This window comes from Trachemys scripta, chromosome 14, assembly GCF_013100865.1.
Source record: "Trachemys scripta elegans isolate TJP31775 chromosome 14, CAS_Tse_1.0, whole genome shotgun sequence".
Taxonomy (NCBI): domain Eukaryota; kingdom Metazoa; phylum Chordata; order Testudines; family Emydidae; genus Trachemys; species Trachemys scripta.
Genome location: NC_048311.1, coordinates 40,764,879 through 40,776,880, shown reverse-complemented (window position 1 = coordinate 40,776,880; position 12,002 = coordinate 40,764,879). Strand labels below are relative to the sequence as shown.

At 61.7% G+C, this 12,002-nt stretch overlaps 1 protein-coding gene across 1 annotated transcript; it reads right to left on the bottom strand.

Annotated features, from left to right (window-relative positions):
• Positions 1–6,185: 6,185 nt before the first annotated feature.
• On the bottom strand, positions 6,186–10,143 carry ZNF865 (zinc finger protein 865). The gene is made up of 2 exons (XM_034790495.1): positions 10,034–10,143; positions 6,186–9,073 (listed from the first exon to the last, which is right to left on the bottom strand). Exon 2 carries the CDS (start codon positions 9,053–9,055, stop codon positions 6,341–6,343), a length of 2,715 nt encoding a protein of 904 aa, XP_034646386.1. The 5' UTR covers positions 9,056–9,073; positions 10,034–10,143; the 3' UTR covers positions 6,186–6,340.
• Positions 10,144–12,002: the final 1,859 nt, after the last annotated feature.

The following is a 12,002-nucleotide window of genomic DNA, read 5'->3' as shown; positions in this document are numbered from 1 at the left end:
GCAGAGAACGGCCCCCAGGGCTCAGCCCGGGATGCCGCGGGAAACCAGGCCTCCCCCCCATACGCTCACAGCCCCTCCACCGCTGGCTCCTTCTCCTGCGGTGGGACAGGGCCCGTCCATCTGCTGCATTTCCCCGCTTGGCGTGAGCCAGGCACCGTGGAGCTGGATGGGGCCTCGAGGGGGCATCACCCCCCTCCTGCACCCCACTCTGAGGCAGGGCCAAGTGCACCCAGCCCATCCCGGACAGGGGCTTGCCTGACCCGTCTAAATCCCTCCGGTGACGGGGACCCCCCTGTAGCCTGTTCTGGAGCGGAGCCGCCCCCAGAGCCGGAAAGTTCCCAAGTGTCCAACCTCACACCGCCTGGCTGTGGATTCAGCCCTTTGCTGCCTGTCCGACCTTCCCCGGCCTCGTCGTACCAGGCACGGTGCCATGGTCCTGTCTGGGCTGGGGGGCCACAGCCAGCCGCAAAGCTGCCTCCTCATCCCTCTCCGGGCAGCTGGGATGTCGAGCGCGCCCCCAGTAATGGGGCTTTGGGGTGGGGGTCAGTTACCCCAGCCCGGGGGTGATAGGAAACCAGGACAGTCTGTATCCGGCAAGGGGACAGTGGCAGACCCCTAGGACTTATAGACTCACAGACTTTAAGGTCAGAAGGGACCATTATGATCGTCTAGTCTGACCTCCTGCACAGCGCAGGCCACAGAATCTCACCCACCCATTCCTGTAACAAACCCCTGACCTGTGTCTGAGTTACTGAAGTCCTCAACTCGTGGTTTAAAGACCTCAAGGTGCAGAGAACCCTCCAGCAAGTGCTCCACGCTTCAGAGGAAGGCGAAAAACCCCCAGGGCCTCTGCCAATCTGCCCTGGAGGAAAATTCCTTCCTGACCCCAAATATGGCGATTGGCTAAACCCTGAGCATGTGGGCAAGACTCACCAGCCAGACACCCAGGAACGAATTCTCTGTAGTAACTGAGATCCCACCCCATCTAACATCCCATCACAGACCATTGGGCATCTACCGCTAATAGTCGAAGATCAATTCATTGCCAAAATGAGGCTATCCCATCATATCATCCCCTCCATAAACTTATCATGCTTAGTCTTGAAGGCAGATATGTCTCTTGCCCCCACTGCTCCCCTTGGAAGGCTGTTCCAGAACTTCACTCCTCTGATGGTGAGAAACCTTCGTCTAATTTCAAGTCTAAACTTCCTGATGGCCAGTTTATATCCATTTGCAGGACCTGGGCCCAGATGTCTTGTGAATTGGGCAGGGATAGGTGGCCTCCGCTGCCAGCCTGCCCAGGCAGGGACTTGGGGGTCTCAGACCCACCCGGGGAAGGTCCTGGGCTGAGCCAGGGGACCGGGGGATCCCCACTCATCAACAGAGCTCCTGGAGGAAGATCTGAGCTGGGACACGGCCCCCCAGGAAGGAGGGCTGTGGGCCCCTGAACCTTGGGGGTGAGCCCACAAGCTGGGGGGGTCCGGAGTGGGACCAGATGGCCACCCAAGGAGGGCTGTGCACCCCAGAATCTAACAGGGGCACAGATGAATCAGAATGAATTAGACCCCACCGGAGGGGGAAGGGTGTTTTAAAGACTAGTTGTGGGTGAAATGTTCCGGGAAGACAGAGGGAAACTGAGGCAAGGTGCCTGCAGTACCACTCTGGCCACATGGGGGCATCGTGGGGGGGGCACCTGTCCACAGGGACAAATATTGTCCCATTGTTCCATTCTGCTCCCCCAGCCACCTATCTGTCTCCAGCTGGAGTCTCATCTTATACTGAGACTGTCTGCTCTTCGGGGCAAGAACTTCTCTTTGTTTGGGTTTGTACAGCGCCTAGCGCAGGGAGAATCCCAGGCCAGGGCTGGGCACCTAGAACCACCGTAATACACAATGTACAGCACCTAGTGCAGGGGGATCCCAGGCCATGGCAGGGGACCTAGAACTACCATAATACACCTAATACACAATGTACAGCACCTAGCGCAGGGGGATCCCAGGCCATGGCAGGGCACCTAGAACTACCGTAATACACAATGTACAGCACCTAGTGCAGGGGGAATCCCAGGCCAGGGCTGGGCACCTAGAACCACCGTAATACACAATGTACAGCACTTAGTGCAGGGGGATCCCAGGCCATGGCAGGGCACCTAGAACTACCGTAATACACCTAATACACAATGTACAGCACCTAGCGCAGGGGGATCCCAGGCCAGGGCTGGGCACCTAGAACTACCATAATACACAATGTACAGCCCTTAGCACAGGGGGGTACCAGGCCATGGCTGGGTGCCCAGAGCTACCGTAACACACCTAATAAATACGCATCCACGGTTTTTAATCAGTTTCATCTGTACAACACCAGGGAAGTTACATGTCAACAGCAGGGGACAGGGGTTGAGTTTGACAGACACACACGCACCCCGCCCCTGCCCCCACACCAGTCCCCTCCCCCCCTTTCCCAACCAGGACCCAGCAGCACCGGGGTCTCCGCCAGCCCGGGAGGGAGGAGGAGTGAATTTGTGCTGATGGGGGAGAGACACGGAGACATATTTTTAAGTCATTCCATTATGGGGAGGGGGGCAGCTCAGCCCCGGCTCTGCCTCTCAGGGGTTAGAAAATTATAGATCTATATATTTATATGTATTTATAGAGCCGTGTGGTTATAAAACAAAATGGGAGGGGAGGAGTCGGCGGGGCTGGGCATGGCCAATCTCTGGTAGGAGCCGCTGGAGTCTTCGCTCTGCCTGTGGCCTAAAGCGCAGGGGCCCCTGCGACCCCCCCTTTCCAGGGTGCAGCTGCCGGGGTGGGTGTTTGCCCTGCTTGGCGGCTCGCTGCCTCCGTCTGGAGAGGGGCCAGCGAGATGGGAGGAGCTGCAATGGGGCTGGGGGTGCCCTTCCCCACCTCACTCCCTACCCAGGAGACTGGGCGTCCTGGCTCCCAGTCTCCCCCACCCCACGCTCTAACCACTAGACCCCACTCCCCTGCCAGAGCCAGGGCGAGAACCCAGGAGTCAGATTGATAGAGGAGTGTGAAACACAAAGAGCTATGAGTGGGTGTTCGAGGGATACACTAGACCAGTTTCATTTGTGGACCCCTAAACATTTCGAATGGAGGTGCAGAGCCCTTTGGAAATCCCTAGCCATGGTCTGTGGATCCCAAGGGAGAAAGCCACTGAGACAGACGGATGATGGGTGCATATGGGGAGAGACAGCCAGTGTGGGGATGGAGAGGGATAGGTAAGTATGGAGATGGATGGATGGGTATGGGGAGGAAGGGATGGATGGGTATGGGTATGGAGTGAGGGATAGATAGATGGATGGGGATGGAGGGAGGGACGGGGATGGAGTGAGGGATGGATGGATGGGTATGGGGAGGGACAGATGGATGGATGGGTATGGGGAGGGATGGATGGAGTGAGGGACAGATGGATGGGGTGGATGGAGGGAGGGAAGGATGGATGGATGGGTATGGAGGTGGATGGAGGGATAAAAGGAGAAATGGATGGATGGAGGTGGATCGGGGTGGATGGAAGGAGGGATGGATGGGGTGGATGGAAGGAGGGATGGATGGGTATGGAGGTGGATGGAGGAATAGAAAGAGAGATGGATGGATGGAGGTGGATCGGGGTGGATGGAAGGAGGGATGGATGGATGGGGTTGATGGAGGGAAGGAGGGATGGATGGATGGAGGTGGATCGGGGTGGATGGAAGGAGGGATGGATGGATGGAGGGAGGGAAGGCTGGATGGGTATGGAGGTGGATGGAGGAATAGAAAGAGATGGATGGATGGAGGTGGATCGGGGTGGATGGAAGGAGGGATGGATGGATGGAGGTGGATGGGGTGGATGGAGGGAGGGAAGGAGAGAGGGATGGATGGAGTGAGGGACAGATGGATGGAGGTGGATGGAGGGAGGGAAGGAGGGACAGATGGAGGGATGGGGATGGAAGGAGATGGAGGGAGGGACGGATGGCAGGAGGTATGGGGGTGGATGGAGGGAGGAAAGGAGGGAGGGATGGATGGGGTTGGGGTGGATGGATGGGGATGGATGGAGTGAGGGACAGATGGATGGGGTGATGGAGGCATGGTTATGGGTATGGGTATGGAGGGAGGGAGGGATGGGTATGGAGGTGGATGGAGGGATGGATGGATGGAGTCAGGGATGGATGTGTATGAAGGTGGATGGAGGGAGGGAAGGATGGATGGATGGATATGGAGATGGATGGAGTGAGGGACAGATGGTGATGGAGGTGGATCAGGGTGGATGGATGGGGATGGGGTGGATGGGGATGGAGTGGATGGAGGGAGGGAAGGAGGGATAGATGGATGGATGGGTATGGGTATGGATGGAGTGAGGGACAGATGGATCGATGGGAATGGAGGTGTATGGAGGGGGATGGAGGGAGGGATGGATGGAGTGAGGGACAGATGGAGGGATGGAGATGGAGGGAGGGGATGGGGGTGGATGGATGGAAGGCAGGATGGACAGATGGAGTGAGGGAGAGATGGAGGGAAGGGGACATGAGGGAGGGAAGGGTAGCCAGCTAGCCAGAACTGGGGATATTTGCTGCAACTCCTGGTGTGTCTGGCCGTGGCTCTGAGCTTCCCACCCGCATGGGGCTGCTCCGCTTGGCTAGTTCAGGTTAGAACAGAGCCGCCCCCTGGGCCATGCACTTCCGACCAGCTGGGTTAACCCCCAGATCCAGCCACTAGGACCTGTCTGACCCTTGGAGAGTTCGTTGTGGCAGAGCCCCGCGCCCCCGCGGTCTGAGCCCCAGGGCTGGCCCCACTCGGGGGGAGGCAGCCCCACTGCACAGCCAGCTCCCCCCCCCCTGGGCCTGATTACCAGCTCCACACTGGCGCCAGGACGCCCCAGAGCCCATCCTGCTGGTCTGGGCACTGCAGAGCCGCCTGGGGGCTTTGCCAGCGAATCGTGGCACAGCTCCTCGGTCCATCTTGGGGCCTGGCCTGCGTCCACCCTGCAAAACAGGGAGTTGGGAGGGGGGTCACCAGCCAGCGGGAAAGCAGCCCCCCAGCATTAGTCTCCAGCCCCAGGGTGCACCACGTGGGTGGCCGGAGCGACGGTCCTGCAGAGAGCGCCTCCTTCAGACGGCCATGGCCCCCATCCAGCGGGATTTCAGGTCCTGGCCAGCCCTAGCTCCAGGCTGTTGCGTGGGGAGAGAGAAGCCCAGAGTGTCCCTGGCCTTTGCTCCTGTCCGTGTCGAGCCCTGGCTGGGTGCCGCTGTCCAGACGCCAGCCGGGGAAGGGCCATTTGGTGGGCACCATGCCCACCTCAGTCCGCCGGGGTCCCAGCGTGCACCGCTGGGCACAGTCAGCCGGCGAGACCCACCAAACTCCCCCCATCAATGCGGGGGGGCACTGGGAGAGGGCCGGGTCCAGGAAAGTACTGGGGGTCTCGCCCCCTCGGCAGTGCCAGGTCCAGCAGCCTCTGCCTGGCAGGGAGTCCGTGGCCCATCAGCAGGGGTGGAGGAAGCTCCCTTAAATCGGGAGGGGCTGAGATGTCCTCCAGTGGGGCAGGGCAGGGCGCTGTCACCCAAGGGGGCCACAGAGTCCTAGGTTCCTGCATGGAAACGGGGGGGCCACCACAGAATGTGGATACGCGGCACTAAGGGGTCTGCCCCGCAACCTGCCTCCTACTCCAGTGGACACGTGGAACTAAGGGGTCTGCCCCCAACCTTCCGCCCTCCTGGTGGATACGGGAAACTAAGAGGTCTGCCCCCAGCCTGCCTCCCACCCCGGTGGTTACATGGCACTAAGGGGTCTGCACCCCACCCCACTGGATACGAGGCACTAAGGGGTCTGCCCCCCAACCTGCCCCCCACCCCAGTGGATAAGTGGTACTAAGGAGTCTGCCCCCCAGCCTGCCCCCCACCCCAGTGGACACATGGCACTAAGGGGTCTGCCCCCCACCCCGGTGGTTACGTGGCACTAAGGGGTCTGCCCCCCAATCTGCCCCACACCCCGGTGGTTACGTGACACTAAGGGGTCTGCCCCCCAACCTGCCCCTCAACCTGGTGGTTACGTGGCACTAAGGGGTCTGCCCCCCAACCTGCCCCCCACCCCGGTGATTACATGGCACTAAGGGATCTGCCCCCCCAACCTACCACACCCCCCAGTGGTTCCATAGCACTAAAGGGGTCTGCCCCNGCCCCCCACCCCGGTGATTACATGGCACTAAGGGATCTGCCCCCCAAACCTACCACACCCCCCAGTGGTTCCATAGCACTAAAGAGGTCTGCCCCCAACCTGCCCCCCACCCCAGTGGATATGTGGCACTAAGGGGTCTGCCCCCAACCTGCCCCTTCCCCCGTCTCTCCCCCTCAGGGGTCCTTGTGGCCCAGGGCGGCCAGACGCTCCAGCTTGTGGAGGTGCCGGTGTTTCTTCAGGCCGTAGGTGTTGGCGAAGGCCTCGCCGCAGGTGCTGCACTTGAAGGGGTGCCCGCCCTGGTGGGTCTGCACGTGCTTGCTGAAGTACTTGGGGTCCTTGAAGAGCTTGAGGCAGGCGGAGCAGCGCAGGTCGCGGCGGGCGTTGTGGGCCCGCTGGTGCCGCAGGATGGACGAGAGGTAGAAGAAGCTCTTGCCGCACAGGTCGCAGCGGTACACCTTCTCCCCCAGGTGCACGCGCTGGTGCTCCAGCAGGTTGGAGCGGTAGCGGAAGGTCTTGCCGCAGGTCTGGCAGCGCTGGGGCCGGGCCACCACGTGGAGGCGCTGGTGCTCGGCCAGGCTGGAGGACTGGGCGAAGCGCTTGTTGCACAGGGCGCACTTGTAGGCCCGCTCGCCCGTGTGCACCACCTTGTGCTGGCGCAGGTACCAGGAGCGCAGGAAGCCGCGCCCGCAGACGGCGCAGCGGTAGGGCCGCTCCTCGGTGTGGCAGCGCTGGTGGCGCATCAGCAGGGCCGCCTCCCAGAAGCGCTTGCCGCAGACGGAGCAGCTGAAGTGGCGCTTCTGGAGGTGGGTGCGGCGGTGCAGCAGCAGGTCGTAGGCACCGGCGAAGCTGCGCCCGCACACGGCGCAGCCCAGCGTGCGCCGCACCAGGTGCACGTACTTGTGGGTCACCAGCGCCAGGAAGTGCTTGAAGCTCTGCCCGCAGATGCCGCAGGTGAAGCGCTCCCCGCTGGGGATCATGGGGTGCTCCTCGGACGGGGCCACCAGGGAGGCCAGGCCGGCTGCAGCGGCGGCACCGGCCTGCGCCTCCCCGGGGAGCCCGTTCTCCAGGCAGCCGGCGGGCCCGGGGGGCGGGGCGGCCTCGGCGCAGGCCCCCTCGGGCAGCAGCCGCTCGGGGGCTGTCTGGTGCACCAGCTTGTGCCACATGAGGTTCTCGATGAAACCAAAGCACTTGCCGCAGGCGTCGCAGGCGTATGGCTTGTCGGCCATGTGGGCCTCCTTGTGGCTCATGACGTGGAAGAGGTCGGGGAAGCGCTCGCCGCAGTCGGAGCAGCCGTAGCTCAGCCCCTCGGCGGGCAGGGCGCCGGCGGGCCCCAGGGCGCAGGGCAGCTGCAGCCGGTGGATCTGCTTGTGGCGGGTGAGGCTCTGCGGGTAGCCGAAGACCTTGCCGCACAGCTCGCACTTGTAGGGCCGCTCCCGGGTGTGCACCACGTGGTGCTTGGTGAGGTGGAAGGACTCCCGGAAGCGCTTGCCGCACACCGAGCACTGGTGCGGCTTCTCGCCTGTGTGGATCCGCTCATGCCGCTTCAGCGTCTCCCGCCGGCCGAAGCCGCGCCCGCAGATGCCGCAGCAGAAGCTCTTGCCGGCCCCCAGCAGCAGTGGGTGGGGCCCCAGCAGCGCCGCGTTGCCGAAAGCCGCCTTGGCCTCCCCCTCGGCGTGGGGGGCCTCATTGGGGAGCAGGAAGGGCCCCTGGTAGGCGGCCGGGGCCGAGTCGGTGGCCGGGGCATCCTTGGGGGGGGCGGGGGCCCCCTCGTGGAGTTGGCGATGGCGCAGCAGGCTCTGGGGCGCGGCGTAGGCCTTGCCGCAGACGTCGCACTTGTAGTTGGGGCGCGGGCCGGCATGGGAGGCCTGGTGCTTGAGCAGGTAGGCGGCGTCCCGGAACTCCTTGCCGCAGACGCCGCAGGGCACCCGCAGCAGGGCCGAGTGGGTCTTGACGTGGCGCTTGAGGCTCTCGCGCCGGTTGAAGCTCTTCTCGCAGACGGAGCAGCTGAAGGGCCGCTCGCCAGTGTGGATGATCTGGTGCTGGTGCAGGTGGCTTGGCTTCTTGAAGACTTTCCAGCACAGGGAGCAGGTGAAGGGGCCGTCCGGCTGGGCCGGGCTGGGGCTGCCTTCCCCGGCCGGCTCGGTGGCCGGGGCTGGCGGCGGCAGGTGGGCGGCGGCGGCCGGGCCGGCCTCAGGCGGCTCCTTGTGGCAGCGCCGGTGGCGGATGAGGCTGGAGATGTGGTTGTAGGTGCGGCCGCAGGTGGAGCACTCGTACGGCCGCTCGCCCGTGTGCACCAGCATGTGCTGCACCAGGTGGGATGACTGCTTGAAGGATTTCTGGCACACGCCGCAGGGGAAGCGCCGGTCAATGAAGTACTTCAGCCGCCGGAAATAGTTTTTGTCGTCTTTGCCGGCCGGGTTGTCGGTCGGGGCCGCCGGGGTCGGGGCCGCGCCCACACCCCGCTTGAGGCTCCCGAAGAGGTGCTGGTGCCCCGAGAGGTCCACGATGCCCCACTGGGGGGCGCCGAAAGCCCCCGCCCCGTCGAAGAGCGGAGGGGCGGCGGGCACGGCGGCGGCACTGTACTGCTGCGGGGGGCCGGTGCCGGGCTCGGCTTTCTTGGGCTGGGCGGTGCCGGAGGCGGAGGGGGCGGGGCCCTCAGCTTTGAAGTCCTTGGGCTTGGCGGGGGCGGGGCGGTCGAAGTGGGGGGCGCCGGCGGGCGGCGGGGGATACTCGTAGGGGGGCTGGGGGCAGGGCAGCGAGGCCACGGCCTTGGCGTGCTCCTGGTTGTAGGCCTCCATGGGCTCAAAGCGCTGGTGGTTCAGGAACTCCAGGAAGTCGAAGGGGTAGCTCTGGAAATGGACGCCCTCGTCGCTCGCATTCGCTTCCATCTCCTCCAGGGAGGGATGCTGCCGGGAGGGGGCAGGGAGGGAAGCGGGGCGGGGGGGTTAGAGCAGGGTCAGGCCGCCCGCCCCACCTGAGGACCTCCCCTCCCCCCCCCCCCACGCCCCGTGCACTCCGAATGCATGAGATCAATTCACACCAGCCACTAGGGTGGGGGCGGGGACTGGCTACACGGGGACCCCTCGTCCTGCATTGGGACGCAGCCCCAGGGGGTGGGGTGCGGGGACTGGTTACACGGGGACCCCTCGCCCGGCGCTGGGACAGAACCCCTCGGAGGGGGGGCGGGGACTGGCTACACGGGGACCCCTCGCCCACTGCAGTGAGGGCCCAGCACTTTATCACTGTTATTTATCAGCGGGGCGGAGCATTGGGGGGATACAAATCCACGGCCAGGAAGAGGGGTGTATAGAGGTAGGGGTTCATGGGGGATAGACTGGGGGGGGATGTGGTCCGTGTACGGGCTGGGGGGGGCTCACTTATCTTTCTCACAAGTGGGGGAGATTTATGAGGGACTGAGGTGGGGCAAAGGGTAACAAGCCTGACTGAAGGAGTCGGGGGGTACTGGGGTGGGGAGGGGCTGAGGGGGAAGGAGGTGTGTGCGGGGGGCTGTATGGGGTGCAGGGATAGGAGCTGTACCAGTATCTATGGGTGATCACTCACCTCCGGGGAGGGGCTGTGGGGGTGTACAGGGCATACACAGGGGTGGCTGTGGGGGAGGGGCTGTGGGGGTGTACGGGGCACACATGGGGGTGTCTGTGGGGGGAGGGGCTGGGGAAGGGGCGGGGTCTATGGGGAGGGACTGGGGGTGCCTATGGGGGAGGGACGGGGGGTCTATGGGGGAGGGGCTGAGGGGGGCGGGGCTATGGGGCTGGGGGAGGGGCTGAGGGTGCCTGTGGGGGAGGGGCTATGGGAGAGGGACGATCTCTGGATCACACACACGGGGGGGGCTCGGGGGGGTCACTCACCTCTCGGGGGCCCCGGCTCCGGGCGGGGGGCGGGGGGGACTCCGGGGGGGCTGGGCTCGGGGCTGGGGGGCTGCGGGCCGGGGGGGGGGGCCGCTGCTGGATCCCAGCTCGGACAGGCCCGGCCGGAAGCGCCGCCCCCACCGGAGACGGAACCGGCCCCCCCGGCCCGGCCCCACCTCACTGGGGCCGCCCCACTTCCGCCGCCGCCGGGTCCTAGCGGGGGCCGCGCTCTGCGCTTCACCCCCGTCAGCGGGGAGAGAACCCAGGCGTCCGAGCCCCCTCCGCCACCCCCGTCAGCGGGGAGAGAACCCAGGCGTCCGAGCCCCCTCCGCCCCCCCCGTCAGCGGGGAGAGAACCCAGGCGTCCGAGCCCCCTCCCCCGCGTTAGCAGGGAGAGAACCCAGGCGTCCGGGCTCCCCGCACCCCACTACTCCCCACCCCAGATCCAGGGAGAGAACCCAGGAGTCTTGGCTCCCAGCCCCCACCCCCCCCCGCTCTAACCACTAGACCCCGGGAGAGAACCGATTTCCCTCCTTCCACCCCCACAAAACCCCAGGCTCCCCCAGTCTCTCCTCCTCCAGCCTGGGGTTCTGTGGGTGTCCCCCCCCCCATGGCTGGGGCTTTGGGGGCACCACCTTCTCCCATAACAGGCTCCCTGGGGGGGTTGGGGCTGGGATATTGGGCTAGTTGAGGTCACTGGTCCAGCCTGTCTGTTGTTCTGCGGCTAGAACCACTTCCCCCCCCCCCCATTTTTTAATCGAAAAGCCCTTTTTTGACAGCAAAAGTTTTCCAGACAAACGTGTTGCTTTTTTTGCCATTTTTTGTTGATTGGTGGGGGAGGGGGGAATTGAATTTTTAAAAATCAGATTTGATCTGAGTTTTTTTAATGGATCGTTTGATTTATTGTGCGTGTGTTTCAGAAATAAAGACTTTACATTGAGAGGGAGATTTTGCACTTTTTAAAGTAATTAAAAAAACACCTATCAAAATGCATTTAGAAACCATACACAAAATGCAAACCCAGCCCAGATCCAACAGAAGTGCGGGCTTGGCAGAATTCAGATTTTAATTTGTTCAACGGGCAATATCATTTATTTTTAAGGTTTCAGAATGGTAGCCATGTTAGTCTGTATCAGCAAAAAGAACCAGCCAATGAAGTGGGTTTTAGCCCACGAAAGCTTATGCCCAAATAAATTGGTTAGTCTCTAAGGTGCCACAAGTACTCATTCTATTTATTTTTAAGCATTTTTATTTATTTCAATTTTCACGGTGGTGGGGAATGATGGGGGAAGGTCTCTGGCACAGGGAGGGCCAAACAATAATTATTTAACGGCAGTAGCCGCTGAGATGCAAAAAAGTTAAAGTGTTATAACCATTAAAACGCAAATTGTCAACATCACATGTCCAAATATACAAAGCAAAGAGCCTTAAGCCAAACTCTAAAAAATTTTCAAGCAGCATTTTTCCTACTTTGCTTGGCTGCAAATTTAGATTTATTATCGATGGAAGTATTTTTTCTGTGTGTGCGCAGTGAAATTGACATTTACTGACATTGATTTATAAAAAACCTAAACCTTCCAAGCCTACATAAGAGTATGAGAAGAACTTTTAAATACCTAGCTATCCATCCCCATCTACCCCCTCTAGCTAGCTAGCTTTTTAGATGACAAATCTGAGGAACTGTCCCAGATTGATGTATCATTAGAGGTGGTTCTGGAATAAATTGATAAATTAAACAGCAATAAGTCACCTGACCCAGCTGGTATTCACCCAAGAGTTCTAAAGGAACGCAAATAGGAAATTGCAGACCCACTAACTGAGGTACGTAACCTGTCACTTAAATCAGCATCTGTACCAGATGACTGGAGGATAGCTAATTTGACACCGAAAAGGCTCCAGAGGTGATCTTGGCAAACACAGGCTGGTAAGCCTAACTTCAGTGCCAGGCAAATTAGCTGAAACTACAATAA